The sequence below is a fragment of the Alligator mississippiensis genome, chromosome 3, assembly GCF_030867095.1.
Source record: "Alligator mississippiensis isolate rAllMis1 chromosome 3, rAllMis1, whole genome shotgun sequence".
NCBI classification, from domain to species: domain Eukaryota; kingdom Metazoa; phylum Chordata; order Crocodylia; family Alligatoridae; genus Alligator; species Alligator mississippiensis.
In genome coordinates this window covers 282,211,833-282,230,769 of record NC_081826.1, presented here as the reverse complement: position 1 = coordinate 282,230,769, position 18,937 = coordinate 282,211,833, and the positions used below count along the sequence as shown (strand labels likewise).

Below are 18,937 nucleotides of genomic sequence, written 5' to 3'. Positions count from 1 at the left end.
TCCACAGCCTTTTCAAAGGGCCAGGCCTATCCTACACAAACCTATGGGAAGAATTTTAGGGAGGGAGAGTGGACTTCAGGGACAATATGCCATGAAGTCCTCAGGTGGGAATTGGTGGGAGGAGGAAGGGAATGTAGTGAGCCCCCTCCTGCTGCTATCTGGTGCTGCTGCCAGCATGCCATTGGGAAAAAAGTTAAAACTCTCACCTCCCGGGAGACTACCCTAACCACTGGCATATAGACGAGTCTAGGAGACCTCTGGAGCTCAGTCACTCTTCCACTATGAATTCAAAAGTCATCAAAGAAGAGCAAACAAAGGGGGGCTGACTTTGTAGTCTAGGGAATAGGACACTCAGCAATGAGGAGGAAGGCCCTCATTCTGGGCCTGTCCATTAATTCTGATTTAATTCCAGTGACTATCCAATTTGAAATATATAAACAGTCCTGAGAGCAGAGACTGAAATTAGGGACTCCTCTCTCTCTGCTGTGTGCTCTATCCATGAAGATAAGCAGGCTTGCTTGCTCTTTTTCTGGCCTTAGGATTTCTGCATTTTTGCAGCACAGAGCCCCAGTTTGCATAGGAGGGATACTAGCCCATACTGCTCTATCCCCAGGAAGTTTCAGTCATGGGCTGGATTCCTCTCAGGTTGATAAGTGCCCAAGGCTAAGGTTTCCCAATTTTACAGTGAGTGAGTGCTCTAAACACTAGTCTATTAAGCAAAAGCTAGCAGCAGGGACACCTCCACCATGTTTCAGAAAGGAAGTAACAGACTTTGTAGTGACCTCCATGTTGTTGACATGTGGGAGGCCTTCTCAGAGCGCACCTAATAGATTGGGCCTCTTCGGTAACTTACATTGCAAGAGAATCTAGGCAGGAGTTAGATACCCACCTACTGTGTGCATGTATCAGAGCCTGAGTTTAAGTGTCCAGGGAATTCTGCCATCCAAGATGGAGACACCAATAAATCTAGGTACTTCCAAGTAGAGATGCCTACTGAGCAAGAGTTTCCTAAAGTACTCTTTTGGATTTTGGCACCTAAGTACCATTAGAGACACCTAGAGTGCCTCTCTGGATCTTTCCTTAACATCTGATCTTACTCAGTCTTCCTAGAGTCCAACTAACACTGGAAAGTGGTTCAAATTGCATATTATTTTTATTGTGCGTCTGTGCCTTCACCCACAATGTGCTATGTGCTTCCTAGACAGGAAAAAAAGAATAGATGTAAATACTGAGGAGTTCACAATGGAAAAAGTGAATTCACAAAAGCTTGCTTTGTGCAGGAGTTGCACCACTGGTCAGGTCTCCAAAAGTAAAGGACAGGGCAGTATATCACAGTTAGTACATCTACACATTCATAGTCACTGTGCATTAAGTCTAGTACTTGGTTACCTCACGCTACTGTGCAGTACTAGTGCATGGGTTTTTACAGAAGCTAACAGTGCAGTAGCATATTAGCATGTTTTTGCCTGACACGCTACTGCGCAGTGTTATTAGGCTACTGCACAGTTAGCAACTCATATAGACGCGCCCAGTATGTACGTAAAAACATAAGAACTACCATTTGCTGGGTCAGATCATAGGTCCATCTTGCCCAGTATCATGCGTCACAGAGTGGCAGAGAGTGGAGGCTGGAAGGAAGAGTGAACTGGGGATCATAAAGGGTTTTTTTCCCCATTCTTCCTCTCTCACTTGCAGCCTCCAGCATTTAAGGTCTACGAAGTTCTGACACAGAGGCTATGCCCACTCACTCCCATGCTCAGTTCCTCATACTGATGCCCCTTTCCTCCAAGAATCTGTCCAAACCAGTTTTGAATCCATCTCAGCTGTCAGCTTGCACAACATTGTATGGCAATGAGCCTGCATATTTTTGCAGTAGTTGTTTTCCAGTGAAGTTGCTAACATTTTTCTTTAACTTTAGTTGTATGCTGTGTGGAGAACTTCCTTTTGTTAGCTTTAAACTTGCTACCTAGTTGCTTCATGTTATGGCCCCTACTTCTTGTATTATGAAAGATGGTATATAATAGAAATAATAAAATAATAGTAATAATAGACATAGTAATAAGAAAAGTAATAGTAATAAACTGAGATAGTAAACAATAAATCCATATGTAGTTTCTCTTCACCATTTAGCATTTTGTAAACCTTTATCATGTCCTGCCTCAAGCATCCCTTTTTCTAAACTGAATAGGCCTAGTCTCTTTAGTTTCAACTTATACAGGAGCCCTTCCATCCTTGTTGCCCTTCTCTATACCTTCTCTAGTTCTTCTATAATCTTTTTTGAGGTGTGGGGACCAGAATTGGGCACAGTATTCAAGATTTGGATGCAGCATGGATTCATAAAGGGGCATAATGTCACAGGGCCTCAAGTACTCCATATTCCATCGGGTGTCGTGCTTCAGGTGCAGTGCTCCTCAGCATTCCTACTGCAACAACACAGCCTTCTCTATCCATGCTGTGTCTAGTTTGGCTAGCTGGTAAAACCCTCTCCCCATCAATTGCATGAAAATTATCTCATATGATGACAATGCACCAATTGTACTCATTCTGCCTTTTATTTTCCCTGCTTGATCCTTTAGTGACTGATCTCATCTAAGCCTGTGCTAATTAGTCACATGCAAGACACTTATTCCTTTGATTGATGAAGGCTGCAGAGGTCAAAGCAAAAATCTTTTTGTGCCCTATCTTCAGCTTGGTAGAGGCTACCCATATCTAAGTCACATTAATCTAATTTTGAAACCAGCGTTTGATTGAAAAGGATTTTAAAGACTGTGTAGATGCAAAATTGCCTCCAGTCAGCAAATTTGGGTGTTTATACCCGAGAGTCTCCTTTCTTAGCCTTCTGAATGCTGCTTGCTGCCTTAGATTGCAAATTCTTTGAGGCTGTATCTGGAATGATGGAACCTCACTTCCACGGGGCACCTCTGGGAGCTAGTGCAAATTCTAAACAACAATTATTTAAGTTTGCTTTACTCTGCATTTTCTTCTGTCACTTAGGGGTCATTTTGAGCCCTCTATCTTTGGCAGATACAGCTTGCCTACTGGAACTTGGGCTGGATATCACTCTCCATTTCTGTAACAGCATTAGGACAAGTGGCAATAGATAATTAAAGGAAAATCTTCCCAGCTGCCTGTTTTGACAAACGGCTTTCAGAGTAAACACTGTGGGTGAGACAATAATAAAAAAAAAAATGCATTAACCCAAATCCTGCTCCCAGTCACCTTAATTAATTGACTAACATCAGCCCTGGTGTACCTTTGACTTTGATGGAGTCACACTATGGATTGAGTTCCACAGATGGGCATATGGATGTTTATGGGCCATCGTGCTTAAACTACCAGTGATACTACCATAGCTAATCAAATCCAAACTTTTACAAGACACTTTACAAATCTTACATGAATCTTGCCCATCTAGGGTCCAACCTTCTCTCAAGCAACATGGCCCCAAGAAGACCACCCATTATATGGGTCCTCTTACAAACACATGGTAGCAGGCATGGAGGAGGCCCAAAGCAGGTCAAGAAAACTCAGAGCTGTATTAGTTTGTGACAAGTGGCCCTAGAGGGGGTGTTGTCCCAGAGACTGATAATCCCTCTCCCCCCTGAGGAGCGGAAGGTTTTACAGAATAGTGATCTCCCCTACCATGCTTGCATAGGTGTGGGAGGTCCTGGAAGCAAGATAAAGGAACTCCTAGGGAATGACCCAGGCCCAGATTACTTATTAAGTCTCCAATCTCATCAGGAAACATTCTCCTTCTCCCCAGCCTGCTAAGCCTGTTCGAAGAGGCTATTATTCGCTTTGGATTTGGCTGATTCGGGGGACAGTGATTCAATTCAGTGATTGAAATCACTGTCCTGCATCGATTCGGTCGAATCTGATTCGGAGATTTGGCTGCAGCCGAATCAGCCAAATCTCTGAATCGGCCCCATTCCCAGCTCACTCTCAATGGCTGCCTGGCCCATTCTCCCAGCCCTTGGCTCTTTAAAAAAAAGCTCCCACTCACCAGCTACTGCCAGGTTGGGGGGTGATCCTCGCTTCCCCCCACTGCCTCATGCTGCATGGGGGCGCTCTTCCATGAGCCTCCAGACCCCTGCCCGCTCTCCCAGCCTCCCCGCCCCCATGGCTGCCCCACCCATCCCAGCTCCCAGCCTTTAAAAAAAAAAAAGCCCCATTCATTGGCTGCTGCCAGGCAGGGGGGAATCCCTGATACCCCCTACTGCCCCACACTGAATGGGGGGCTCTGCCATGAGCCCCCCTGAAGCCCCAAGGCCACTGCAGCAGCCGGTGAGCCTGGGGGTTTTTTGGTTTGTTTTTAAAGGGCCAGAAGCTGGGGTGGGCAGGGCAACCATGGGGAGGGGCTGGGAGAGCAGACAGGGGTCAGGGGGTGCTCGGGGGGGCTGGGGGAGCAGGCAAGGGATGGGGCCTAGCAGGGGTCTCTCCATGCTCCTCTCCCCCCTTCTTCAGCCCCCCCCCCCCCACGCCCCCTACTTACCAGCACGGAGTCGAGGTCCAACTCCCTGCAGCGGTGAGCAGGGACTGCCCGAATCGCCAAAGCTCTCCGAATCTTTTCTGAATTGATTCAGACCTTTTAATTGGTCTCCTGATTCAATTCGTATTCAGAGATTTGGCCACTGAGTTGGGCTGAATCTCCTCCAAATCGAATCAGAACCCAAAGCTTCACACAGCCATACAACCTACCCTGTGTCTCTTCCTCTCCCTCTCTGCCCATTGTTAACTCTGTGATTGTAGGACTTAACTCTGAAGTGAGTTCTGGAGACACTCTATAGGAAACAAACTAAACAAAGCAAAGCTGGACTTTAAAGAGAGGTGAACTCTGTATGTGAAATGCAGAAATGCCTTAAGCATCAGGCTCATTTGCCTAAATAACATTTGACAATGTACTGTATTTAAAGATGTTCTGAAAATCCTTTAGCTCCCTAGTGTCAGGCCAATAGGATCTCAAGCCAGGAAACTGATCTGCAGTTGGCAGAGAAACTGATTTGAAGTGAGTGGCCACAAGTAAAGCTGGAAATTTTGCTCTGCCAAACAGAATGTAAGTAATGTTTCAAAGATGCTTAGGGTAATTTCACCCCTGCTGTAACTCTGTTGACCTCCTGAATTAATTCGACCCGCTTACTATGTTAGTGTCAGAGTACATCATATTTGCACTGGAATATAAAGCATGACTCTCATTATTTGGCAATATTTTCATCAGCCCTTTGGAATTCACTGAATCACTGCTTTCCAGAAATTGCGTAGTTCTATCAGTTGCTGAGATACACTCTTTTGCCAATGGTGTAAACCAAAGGCCCACAATGCCGGGCATGATAATACTTCACACTTGTCATATACATGTGGGCTGAGAAAAAGTTCACTGAAAATGCACTTTTGGGGCAATTCAGGTTGCATTTGGCTGACATAAAATAGACAAAATATTGAGTTCACTCACTGAGACACTGAATCAAAACATCTTTTTGCTTTGCCAAAAATTACAAAATATTCCAGTTTTGGGTTGACCAGAAATGATTTTTTTTCTTTAAAAAAAAAAATTGGGCTTGCCAGGGAACTAAAAAGTCAGTTACTTATATAGCTCTAGATCTTCATGAAGAGGATCCAAGGATTTGACAAGCATTAATGGTTTTAAGTCTGGGACAGTGACTGGTACTAGAAATAGACAGAGGGAGATGGAACAGTGCAACAATCAAGGCTATGGATGCAGTCAACTAGATGCACTAGTTTCTGCCTTTGCAGTGTGGCTGCTCAATCCTGAGTTAATTCTCCACTGAAGACATGCCCTGATTCCAGCTCTGGCTAGTGAGATTGGTGGTCTGAGTGGTCACATTTCATAGGCAGGGATTTCATAGTTGCCCCAGATACTTAGGTTGTACAGATACTTGAATGGCTCTGATGTTCAGGTGACTGGTATGGTTCCTAAGAAACCCACTCTGACACCATCTTTGATCTGGATTGGACACACTGTAGTTCTATCTTTTGTTTTCTTAATCAACACAGCTGCTCTTCTATGATCAATTCATTCATGGCCTGCTGTTGTGATGGCTGAGAGCATCAGTGCCACCCTCTGAGGACCAAGCCAAAAGACAAGCAGACAAGTTGTTACAGCTTGAACAGTGTAGCTAGAGGCTGTAAAAGACCCATGTCACCTGTGGACTGGGCACAGAGAGGATGCATAACACATATGGATCAGTGGGCTGACTTGAGCTGTGATCTCTCTTGTAGTCTGAGCAGGGATGTGCTTGCACATGAGTGGGAATGTTCAGGGAACACCTAACTAGTACCAGACATGACAATGGCAATTTACTTGATGAAACTCTTCTATTGGTTCTATCCCTGTATAGAATCAATGCTCCAGAACAGCTTCAAGAGCTGTTTAACAGATGCCAAGGATATCATCATTGGCCTCAGCCATCAAGCTAAGGTCTATGGACCACTTGTATCCATCTCCTTGTCCCTGGCACTTTAGGCCAGACTGTTATAGGTGACTACTGGACATTCAAAATGCTGGCCACCTCAGATCTCACCTGGACTAAGAAGCTATGTAGCCTTTATTGCAGAGATGAAAAAGAATGAGTATTTCACCCCAGGTGTCATTGCACCTGAGTGACCAGTGAATTGACTTCCTCTCTATAGATTTTATTTAATTTTGTAATCTGGCAACTATTATGAGTTCTTTTAAGATGCCCCACCCATTAGACATAAATGCCACATGATACTTAAATTACAGTAACCGTGATCAAGGTTCAAAGAGGCACCTCCAACTTAGGTGTCACGACACCTGGCTTCAGGATAGTGATTCAAAAATACAGGGTGAGTTGCCTAAACACCTTACACAGTGGGCGCATCTACACATTCATTAATGCACCGTAATTATGACATCAAGGTCAGTACCTGTAGTGACAGGTACTAAATTAATGTGCCGTAATCAGCACTACTGTGCATTAGTGCAGACAAATTATCTTTTTATGATGTTAATGTGCGGTAGACTAAATCTACTGTGCATTAACACATTAGGACAGGTTTTGCCCACCATGCTAATGCACAGTAGAACTAGTCTACTGCACTCAAAGCTTCTCTTGTAGATGTGCCCAGTATGTGTGGAGAGTTGTTCACCTCCAAATGGTGACTCCGAGCACAGGCACTGAGCAGGCCAGGACCAGAACCTAGGCCTCCCCATCCGACTCCCAGCTGGGTGCTCTGAGCATCACATTATGGAGACAGGTTACTTCTAGCTTCTTCTCCTGACAAAAAACATGTACTTTTGGCTGCTAAGTGGCTCAACTTCAATAGGAAGGGAAAGGCATGGCCCTCTCAGCCCATTCTAAACTTAAATGACTGGGACAGTCTCTAAGTTTGCAAGAACTATCAGGTGAATCCTCTCAGCTGAGAAGCCCCTCAGCTAAGAATTTGTGTCTCCTACTCTCACATTGCCCCAACCACCATGCTTTTATGTAAAAAAAGATTTTATGCACTACCTCTTGTGCTATCACTGGCTTTGACTTTGACTGGAACTGCTGTGTTTTGCAGTGAACTCAATGCTGTTGAGGCATGCTCTGTGTGGGATGACAGATTAGGTCCCTCTGGGAACACAGGTGGAGTTCAGGACTTTCCTTGTCTTTTATCAAGATATCTCTAGAGCAGGGGCAGGCAATGTCCAGCCCACGGGCTGGATCTGGCCCACAGCAGGCTCCATTTCCCAGCAGCCCCTGCCCATGTCACTGCGGCTGGTTTCCATAAAGACCCCAGGAGCAGCAGGGCCGTGACAGCAGCGGGCCAGGGTTTCTGTGGAGACTGACCCCAGCAGTGCTGGCAGGGCATGTGGCTGGGTGGGGAGCTGCTCCAGGGCTGGATCTTGCAGCAGTGAACATGTGGTCTGGAGTCGGAGCAGAGCTTTGACCTCAGGCAGGGGCATGTGGATCACGGTTCTGCCCTGGCTCCGGGCCACACTGGCATTACTGCAAGATCCCAGGCCCAGCCCCAGAAGAGTTCCCACCTAGCCACACACCCTGGAAACTGGCCACAGCGATGTAGGCAGGGGCAGCTGGGAAATGGAGTCCACCTGTCAGCCGGATCCACCATTTTGGCCACCCCTGCTTTACAGCTTAGTTGGGAATAAAGCACCTGGCTGTTCAGGTTGGGATGGCTCTGTGCATATGTAGGAAGCTACATTGAGGCTTTAATTGAATGTAGGTGTCTTCATGGAAGGGTTTTCCTGGATTGATTTTTGGACAGAAACCCTGGCATCCATCTAAATATTGTTTAAAGCATCTTAAGTGCTTCTCCAAATCTCACTTTAATCTTCAGCTTGAAAATGGCCATGCAGAAATAAATAGTTATGTTTAATTCCAAAGGATCAACATGAACAAGCACTAAAAGTTTCTTCTTTTCTGCTGTGTAAGTCAGAAAATAGCATGTGCTGCCAACAAGTCTGCTTAACACATAACTTAGCAAATAAAAAAAAAAAATCACATAGCTGCAGAAGCAGCATCCACACATGCCTCCCCACTGAGTCAGCTGGGTCCAAGACATGTACTATTCATTACAAATAACCCAGTTCTGGTCTGTGTTATTTTTAAAAGACCAAGAAGTTAAATTTAAAGAACGATAAAGGTTGTTTATTCAGAAAGCCTTCTTAGCCTACTGACCTGCTGTTCCCTCTGGGTCCCTCCTGCAATCCAGGGGCCAATGTAAGAATTTATACATAACACCCTTAAAGGTATCCACAAATGGTCTAGCTCAGTGCTCTTTGATATTTGCTGGCTAGAAAGCATCTGTCACACAAACTGGTGCCAAACCATGTGTTTTCAATGCTGACTATAATCCTTTTGGGATTAACTGCACTCACTGACCTATTTTTTTTTTCCACCTTTTAGCTTGACTGGGATCATTGTCCAAAAATGACCTTTGCTTTCTCCATCCGTATGTCAAAATTCAACCTTTCCTCAAAAAGAACTATTTTACATGTGTGTAAAGATTTGTGTGGATAAGTTGTATGGGAAGAGTGGTCCTAGAAATAAGAGCAAATATTCATTCTCATGCTGCCTCCTTCAAATTTCAGGAGTTCCTAGGGGAATGGTAGTTTAGCTTATTGGACATTGCTTGACTAGAATGATCTGTTATGGTGATTTCTAATAATGAAATGCCAGGAGGAGCAGTTGTACATGAGCCACTGCACTGCACTGATCCCATGCACTGGCTTGCTTAATGGTTTTGTTACATTTTCATATACAGGATATGCCAGTCTAGTTTTTCAATTTACCACTCCTCCCAGTTTCACTGGGGCTTTCCTGTATGGTACAAAGTTCAGGGTCAGTACGGCCATTCTGTTGCACTATTAGATAAAAGAGGCATTAAGACCCACTGGAAGACTTATCCACAGTGGCATTTTCATCTCAATCCCCAGCAGACCTGCTTCCTGGATCTACCATCAGTGGTACAACCCTCTATAGCAGGGGTATCAAACTCACCCTGCCCTTCTAACTGGAACCAGGCCACAGGGCTCCTTGCAGGCTGGATTCAGATGCAGTGGCAGCAGGCTGAGTGGCACCAGTGGTCATGGGGGTTAATGTAGCTGTAGCTAACTCCCTTTTGCTGACAAGTCCCCAGTAGGCCTCTATGCCCTGGGTTTTTGCAGCAGGCCCCACCATGAAATTCCCATTCCCTCTGGGATCTCAGGAGGCAAACAGGTCACTAAAGCCTGAGAGCTGTATGTTTGATACCTCTGCTCAGTTAGGTATAGACAATGTTAGCAATTTTCTAAGCATTAAAAGCTCTTGCTTCTACTACCTTTATTCCTGTTTGCTAAGCTTTTATTTTCTCTAGGCCAATCTTTTCTCTCAATATGACAATGGAAGGAGGTGTCATTGCTCCTTGTCCTTTTACTCAATAGCCTACTGGTTAAGACTTTCCCTTGGGATGAGACTGCAGTTCAGTTTCCCTCTCATCTGGAAGGAATGTGAACCCAGGTCTCCTCCCTTGCAGAAGAATACTCTACCCACCAGTTTACAGGATTTTTTGAGGAGGATCACTTGTACATACTCATTCCCTAGGCCACCAAATATGTAATCATTCCTTGTAAAGCAAAAAACTCAATAGAAACCTACCCCAGACTACCCTATACCCTGGTGTTTAAGACACTCTGGTGAAAGATATATTTGAATGTGGCTCTTTCCCATCCTGGATGAGTGTTTTGGCCACTGGGGCACTACTTTCTCCTCGGGCTCTGTTTAGTATGTGTGTGATCTGGGAGGTGTGGTCCAAGAATGCTTCCTGGATCAGGGTGTTAAAGTGAGGCAAGTGGGGAAAGCTCCTGGTTTTTGGTGGTCAGTGGGGCTCAGACATGAAATAGGCACTGAACTCCTCATGGTTGTCAGCAGGTGGCTCCATACATACCAGCTGCAGACACTTTCTAAGAACTATCTGGCAGAAGCCTAGAAGGCCAGGGAAATAGCTGCTGCCAAAGTTAGGTTTCAGCTCAACAGGTTTTTCAGATGTACATTTTGGATATAGGTACCTTAAGCAACAGTCCTTTTGTGGCTGTAGTTCAAAAGCTCCACAGCATTTCCAATTCCTACCAGGATTTGACAGCAGGATTCTTAGTGAAGAATTTAATCCTGCATATCTCACTGGGGAGGATACAGCTGAGCCTTCACACACATTCAGAGCACCTTATTTACTGTAATTAACAGTATGTAGTGGCACACCATGAATAGACTTCTCATTTTTAACTTGTTTATCTATAGCCAGTATTGCTATCTGCTAGTACTCCCAATAAATCAATATTGCTTCTACCTGAAGTTACCTGGAAAACAGAATTTCTGTATATGGAAATGCTGACATTTCAAAAACTGCTTTATTTCAAATCAGAATGAGCAGCTGAAATTTTAATATTTTCCACACAATGGAAATTCCCCCACTTTTTGTTTTTCTAAAACTTTGTAGCAATCCATTTCAATAATGGTGAATGATTTTGTTTTCATAATGCCAAAATAACATATACTTGATATATATAATGTTAAATATTACATACCACAATTCTTCTATTTTAAAAATTTCAAAACCAAATGAAATGAAAAGCCAAAATTTAATGATTTTGCCTTATTGTGTAGAACAGTAATGCTCAACTTTTTCTGCCCAGCAGGCTGGATGAGCAGTGCCCAGTTCATCTGTGGGCCAGATCTGGCTGCTGGCCCCAATCCAGCACCTGGGGCGGGTGCAGTGGGCCCCATCTTGCTGCACAAAGGGAACAGTCTGACCCCAACCAGGCTCCATGGGGCCTGGGGGAAGGGAGAGGAGTGGTCCAGCTCCAACCTGCTGTGCAAGGCTTGGGGTTTGGGAATTTGATATGGAGGAGGGTGGCTGTATTAATGGCCACTGCCCCCCACTGCCAATTTTCCCAACCTGTGGAGAGCCCTGCAGGCCAGATGTAGTGGCTCCGTTGGGCTGTAGGCCAGAGATTGAACACCCTTAGTTTAGAATAATACTGAAAAAAACCCACTGTAATTTCAAATCAGTTTAATTTTCTACTGAAATTCTTTCAACTTTCTCTTTAACCCCAGCTGGCACATCCTTGTCTGATTCTCAAGGTTGATGCATTCCAATGGCAGAAGCAGCTATGCATGAGTGCAAATACTGTTAAAACACCAGGCTTTTAATAGTTGGCTTTTATCCACCTTTGTACTAGCTCCCTTACCTATAAGTATACACTGAAAATATGGATTTGGAGGCACGTGTTTTTGAGTCAAAATAAACAAGTCTTCCACTGATGTAGTCACTCTTAAACATTATACTTTCAACTAGGCAAGTGTACCCTGAAGGTCATGCATCAGCATTCTCATTTATGCAGATTCACCCTTTTCTACATCCTTTACCTCATGCAATGTTTACACAGGCTAACCTTATTTCATGATGGATCAAGCCCTAAATATTGAGTATCCATGAATTGAAGAGCTGGCCAGACCAAAGGTCCATCTAGCTCAGTATCTTGTCTTCAGCAGTGGCAACAAGCAGTTGCTTTAGAGGAAGAGTGTAAGAAACAAGGTAGAGGGACCCATGCCTTGTTGTTCCTTCCTAGTCACCACCAATAGGTCACAGCCAAAAATGTTATGTATAATAGTCCCAGTGGACTTATTCTTCATCAACTTGTCTAATCCTTTTTGAACCCGGTAATAACTCTGAGCCCATCACACATAGTTAGGTTTATCTTCTTGCCACATACACATTACTTTGTACGTCCCCGTGTTGAAATTCATTTGCCTTTTTGTTGCCCACTCACTCAATTATGATGGATCTTTCTGTTACCTTTCTATGACACTTCTTTGGATTTGACTATCACAATTCATGTTGTGTTATCTGAAAAATTTGTCACGTCACTATTCACATCCTGTTTCAGATCACTGATGAATGTTGAACAATACAGTTCCCAGCACACATCCTTAGGGAACCTCACTGTTGACCTTCTTCCACTGTGAAAAACGAACATTTAGTTCTACCCTTTGTTTTTATTTTTTAACCAATTTTCATTCCATGAAAGGACTTGTCCTCTGATCCCATGACAGCTTCACTCCTTCAAGAGCCTTTGGTGAAGGACCTTGTCAAAAACATTTTAGAATTAATTAAATACAAGGGTAAGACTGACAGGAAACCTAGGCTCAAATCCTGACTGACCCTTGGCCATATCTTACATTTCCCACAGGATCTGACACGTTCGCATTCTGCTCAGATGAAGGCAAGAGCACTGCCATTCACACATGGTTTAAACACCTGCTACACAATGCTCAAACACAAGCTTCGCGTGGCAACAACAACACAACATTTGTATGTTTAAAGTTAGATACTTTAAGAAGCACAAAATATGTTTCTAGTCTCAAATGGTCTTTTTAAAAACATCGTTCTGGAAAAGAGATGACCTTTGATTCATACCTTTTGCTTCAATTGTAAAACTGTCTGCTTTATTTGGTGAAACTCTTTGCATGAGGCACAGCAAGCTCCTGGTTTCACTGCATTGTCGGCCTTCTCAGAGAGCCCAGCTGAAAGAAAACAATTTCCAGGACAAACATAAGAAAGGCAGAAAATCCAAAAGGAAAGAATCCCACAAAGTAATTGAATAAGCAACTGCAAAAGCAAAAAGCCATAGAATAGCCTTTGAGGTTTTTATATTTTCCCATAATGTGAAAGGCAGAGGGGATCATGCCATTACCAACTTTGCAACTGTGAATCACCACGGAGAGCTGAGACAATTTTACTGAGACAATCCTACACACATTTTAAAACCAGCTGTTTCCAGTTAGCAGTCCCTAATGACTCTCTACTTTCTTATACCTGAAAATGTTCACGCCCATGCTTTTATCTGTCCATTTACAGTATAGCAGCTTTATAGCTCCCAACTGATTTATAATCTCCTCAATGGCCAATTTTCATATGCTGTAAATTACAAGAAAATCCCAGGCAAAGCAACTCTCTCCTTCAGTTTGCACAACATGGGCCTTTATCATCACTGATTATTTTACCATGCTAGTAGACTGCAAGAGGAAAAAGGGTTGAAAAATGAGATTCATGGTAAGGTATCACACTGAAGGTAGAGGACTGGCAGGGATATGGAAATGACATTGCTGAGGAATCGGTGCCATAATGCTGGAACTAACAAGCATCAGAACCTCATTTTCTTTATGGTCTCAAATGGAGCTAGTCACTTTTGTTCCACAAACAAACATTGTTTTAACAGATGTCCTAGTAAAAGGAAATAAAGTTTCCCAAACCCACGGAGAAACGTACTGGCAAACTGTAGGAAACAACCTTTCTTCTTTTTGCTGTTGGAAAACATACAGTTCATGAAGAACCTGGATAGCTTAAACAAGTCAAGCCAACATTTAGGTTTGAAGAATGATCGACCACAAGGCTCATTAAAAAGGTTCACGCACCAGCTCTTCAGCACCATGGCACAGATTAGTGCTACTTGAGTTAAAGGAGGAGCTCCATTCCTTGGCATAACAGCAAGCTGTTATCCTCTAAATGGACCACCCACCATGCACTTAGCCATGGTGGAATATTTGTCCATTTGGATATACACTTTAGTATCTTTATTTGGGTCATTTTCATAAATTAATATGGCTTTTGAAAAATATATAGCATTATGTAAAACAGTCTGTGTGTTAATATTACAGACATTTCTTGGTGCTTGACATTTATATATTTACTGGATTTAGTGCAGTGAATTTCATACAGTTTCCTTATGTATTCATTCTTATATATCCTTCTGTAATATGCCAGGATGTTCAAACAGATTCACAGCTAATCAATGTCTATGTACTACTGTCATCCGTATCCAGAAAGCTATTTCAGATGCACTGGAATAGTAATTCTGCCTCTTAGAGTAGGGACTTAGTTCTCTTATCCTAGTATGTAGATCATACATATGTCCTTTACTTCATGGCCTCTCTGTGTTTAACCTCTGTTAAACACAGAGAAGAAAGATGGTATAAAGAAAGACAAAGTTAACTCATCAGGAGCATTAAGAACATCAGAATTAGTGATTAATTAAGAAAACAGATGAGCATTCAGCTGCTTACTAAGAGCCTGATACAGCAAGTGTTGTCAAGGGGAATCTTTTAGCTGATTGCTGTGAATACTGGAACAACTCACCTATACTACCTTCAAACTCAGTCAGTTCTTTTTAGTTTAAAAATCAGGCTTGAAATACTAGATTTCTTTGTGAGCTTTCCAGTGCTTTTTAAATGTCATCCAAAAACTAGTGCCAGAAGAATGGCATCCAACATGGTGCTTTCATGGATTCAGAGAGTTAAGGCCAGAAAGGACCACTAAATCTTCTCTACTACAAGTCCTTGGATAACACTGGCCATAGCATTTAACCCAGCTGACCTTGCACTGATCTCAGTAACTTGTGTTTGGCTACAGTGCATCTTCTAGAAAGAAAGGCATCCCGTCTTAACTTGAAAACATCGAGAGAGGAAGGGTTCACTTTTTCCTTTAGCAGTTTGTTCTCATGGTTCATCACCCTCCTTGTTCAAAGTCACAGAATCATAGAGAAATAGGGCTGGAAAGGACCTGCAGAGGTCATCTAGTCCAACCCCATGCCTGATGTAGGATCACTCCTATCCAACCCATCCTAAACAAATCCATAATCTAAACTCTTTGTAAAACTACTGTCAGCCCTGACACAGCACAAGACATAACACCCTAATCTACCACAGGTTAAGCGGGGGAACCACAGCAGCCAACGACCTGTTTCTATACATTTGATTAATATACAGTTTTCCCTCACTTCATGCGGGTTCTGTATGTGTGAATTCGCTCTTATGTGATGACCCTTTTTATACCAAAAATTTATTATATGCAAGATAAATTCACTCTTATGCGATTGGTGTGGTGGAAGCCCGCAGTCAGCTGCTTTGTGTGGTGCACTGTGGGAGTGATGTGCACCAAAATATAGTCTCCTGTGTGGACCTGTGCTCCTCACTCATTGTCTGTGACATGTGTTTCTGTAGTTGCCATCCCCATTATGATAGTGTCCTGGGTGCTTGTGTGTACTGTCTGCTGTTGGTGAGTACCAAAATTGCCTTGTAAACGTGGTAGAAATGGGTCTGGGGTCAGTACAGTCGAGGTCTTGGAACGTATCCCTATTTGTTACATTGTAAAGTGGGTTCCCTTTATGCAAATTCAAGTTATGCACCATTTTCCAGGAACACATGTACAGCATAAAGTGAGGGAAAACAGTATACTCAAAAGATGCCAGGTAGAGGGCCATGTCTCTCACTATAGGGTAAGGCAAAACCCTGCACAGTCCGTACCAACTTGATCATGGGGTAACATTCCTTCCTGACCCTAAATATGGCAAATGGTCTTGCCCTCGCAGAGTGGCAAGACCCTCTAGCCAGAACCTCTGGCTTTATGTCCCAGCAGGAGCATTGGCACATTCCAGTCAAAATCCCCAGCTTTGGCTGCAGCTAACACCCAATGCCTCTGAGAAAGGCTTAAAAACACCCTGACACGTAACAGAAATCAGGGGGACAGGCGTCACCAGCAAAGCCCAGAAGCATGGGAAATACACATAGTAGAACAATGTGCATTTTATTTCTAGTTGGAGTTTATCTGGCATTAAATTCTATTCAGGGTTCTTGTTATGACTTTGTCAGTACCTGGCATTTTTCTTCCTGGAAAGGAATTCATGAACCACAATCAATCATCCTTTGGTCTTCTTTTAGAAAAATTAACAGATTGAACATCTTACATCTCTCACTGTGAGGCATTTTCTCCAACCCTTAAATTGTTTCAGGGATTCATTTCTGAACCTGCTCCAATTCATCAAAATTCTTTTTAAAACATGAGTATTTTGGTGCATCTAACTCTAGATGAAAGCCAGAATTACAGAGGCACATATAATTGCTTACATAAAAAGCAAGCTAAAATGTGGGTTTGATACAAGTATTAGACCGACGTGCCTTTCAGTTTATATTTTATCCAAATGAGTTCACTCAAGAGAGAAACAGATTGTTGAGAAATGTTGCTGAAAGCAATGTACAAACTGCCAGATTTCCTGATGTCTTTAAGCTTTGTGTGATCTCCTGGGAATGAGCGCAATTACGTGGAGTGTAAGAAACAACTGAATTTGGCCCCTTGTTCTGGTATCTAATCCAATCTATCCCCAAAAAGGATGTGGAAAACAGGCTAGTATAATGATATCCATAGACATAAGTTGGATATAACAATGGGGTCAACACTGTAGTCATCTAATAGATAAGCGAGTAGTTCTCAATTCAAGGCACCCCCATTAGATTTTCGGCATACCTCAGAAAATGTTTTTTTAAATGTTTTTTAAACCTCTTAGTTTTCACTCGTTTTTTTGACTACAGAAAAATAACAGGAATTCTTCTGTTGCAAAGAATTCAGAAAGTCCCAAACAGGTCAGAATGTTTTTTAACACTATGAATTCCTATTTGAAATCTCAGGGTTTATCTTGTGACTCATATTTGCACACCTAATCATACTAACATTGTGTGGCACCCTTCAGCACCCTTGAAAAGATCTCAGGGCACCCTAAAGTGCTATGGTGCCCTGGTTGAGAATCATGGGTTTGGCTGTATTATACTGCAGGGAGTTCTGTAAATCCAGCTGGACTGATTAGTCTCTGGACCCATAAAAACACTGGTGGGGATCTGATATTTCTTAAGAGCAAGGCAAGATTCTCCTGACTCAAGCCAGAAGGAGGTAATGATCTGACCAGGAAAAAAGTCATCCATTACTACATTGCTTTTGCACAGCCTGGTCACATATCAAACCCAAAAGACTTATGAATAAAGCTGGAATTGTCTTAGCATGAGCTGATGATGGTCATGGGGGTAACCAGGTTCTAGTCATCATTCGAACAGATATCAAATAAATCCTGGCAACTCTATAATAAGCAAACACTTGAGCAAGATCCTTAAAAAGCTTGGTTTTTATTTTACGAGGCCTGAATTTTAGGCCTAAAACTACTTGTCCCTTTAAATACCCTGTACAGAGAGGGCAATCCTGAATGCCATGGCTTAAATACATTTTATGTGGCCCTCTGGTACATAGACAGCTAACTCTAGCTTGCATAATGTTCTGTTGTCTTCTTCAGGCCCTTTTACCTACTCACTGGTGAGTCTCGCAGCTGCTATTGATAAGAAAACTGCTTGGAGAGGCAGTTTGTTTGCTTAGCATATGGTTGAAGACAGTGTCCTGCTTATGCTGGAAGACAGGGAGGTACTGCCAGGAGGAGATCTCCACAGGGAGCTGTTCAGCATGCATTCTTTTCACTGAGATTATTTAGCTTATCATCTGTGTTGTATTATCTGGGCTCGAAGTGCAGAGGTTTAGTTTGTCTTCTTGGAATATGTAAGTGTCCTGTCTCTGTAACATGCAAAACAATTGCTGAAGCAACAAGGATGGGTCAGTTCTGTTGCCTGGTGTTCAAACCCACTACATGGTCAGCCCAACCTCCTTGTAGCAGGTTAGGGACCAAAAGGGGCAGTTGGCAATGTGACAGCTGAAAACTATGTCTGTGTGATAAAGGTGCTTGCTGAAAGCTCTATGAAGATTAGACCAAGTGTTTTTCTGTATTTGTTCAGATATTAAGCTATATGTTGTTGCTAAGAGCCTAATTAAAGTTTAAGATGTAGTAAGGCCTTGTATAAAGTAAGGCCCAGTAAATTTAGCAAAGCCTTGAAGTAGTAAGGCCCTGTGGCGTAGTTAAAATTAACCTTATCAAAGGAATGCAAGGCTTGTACTGCTACTGGTCAGCCTAAGGACAGTTGAAGTAAAAAGAATCTGAATGGCTGTAACTTATCACCACAGCTCAGAAATTATAAATGGGCTAAAACATCCAGAAATCATTCAGAAGGAAGATATAGCTCTGTGAAAAGGATTAGTTAGCTGATGACCTGGATCAGTGGGTCGTGGATCTCGAGGAGCCTAAGGACTGAATACCAGGGTCCTTCCCGGTACCCCTCGGACAGCACTGATCAGGGATGCCTGACTTTACTGAGCTTTGTGGAAAGATAAACTTGTTGTACATCAGGCATCAGAGGGGACTGCCAATAAGCTGTCGATGTGAATTATTCTTGTCTGTCATCGTTTGTCTTGTTATTATGCGTAGCTGTGTTTTTGTTAAGTCAATAAACCTTTCTTACCTTTCTACCCCCAACCATACTTTCAATCCCAAACCCTCCGCAGGCAGCTCGGACAGACAGTTCTTCTGGAACATCTCAGTGAACACCAGGGTTAATTCTCCATGAAAACTATGACAAGTTTGGAGAAGTGTTTCTCAACCATTTCAGACTCAAGGCCCTTTCTGTAACTTTTTTAAATTTAGTGGTACCCCATATGTGACCTGCCCTGGGTTTCATGGATTTGACCTTGGGGGTCCCACAGGATTCTCAAGAGA

At 43.1% G+C, this 18,937-nt stretch overlaps 1 protein-coding gene across 2 annotated transcripts in view; it reads right to left on the bottom strand.

Annotated features, from left to right (window-relative positions):
- CCBE1 (collagen and calcium binding EGF domains 1) overlaps positions 1-18,937 on the bottom strand; it is a 197,055-nt gene that overhangs the window by 24,653 nt on the left and 153,465 nt on the right. For both annotated transcript variants that reach the window (XM_059725254.1, XM_059725255.1), the window contains exon 6: positions 12,937-13,043. In XM_059725254.1, coding sequence (XP_059581237.1) covers positions 12,937-13,043 — 107 coding nt within the window. The remainder of the gene's footprint in view (positions 1-12,936; positions 13,044-18,937) is intronic.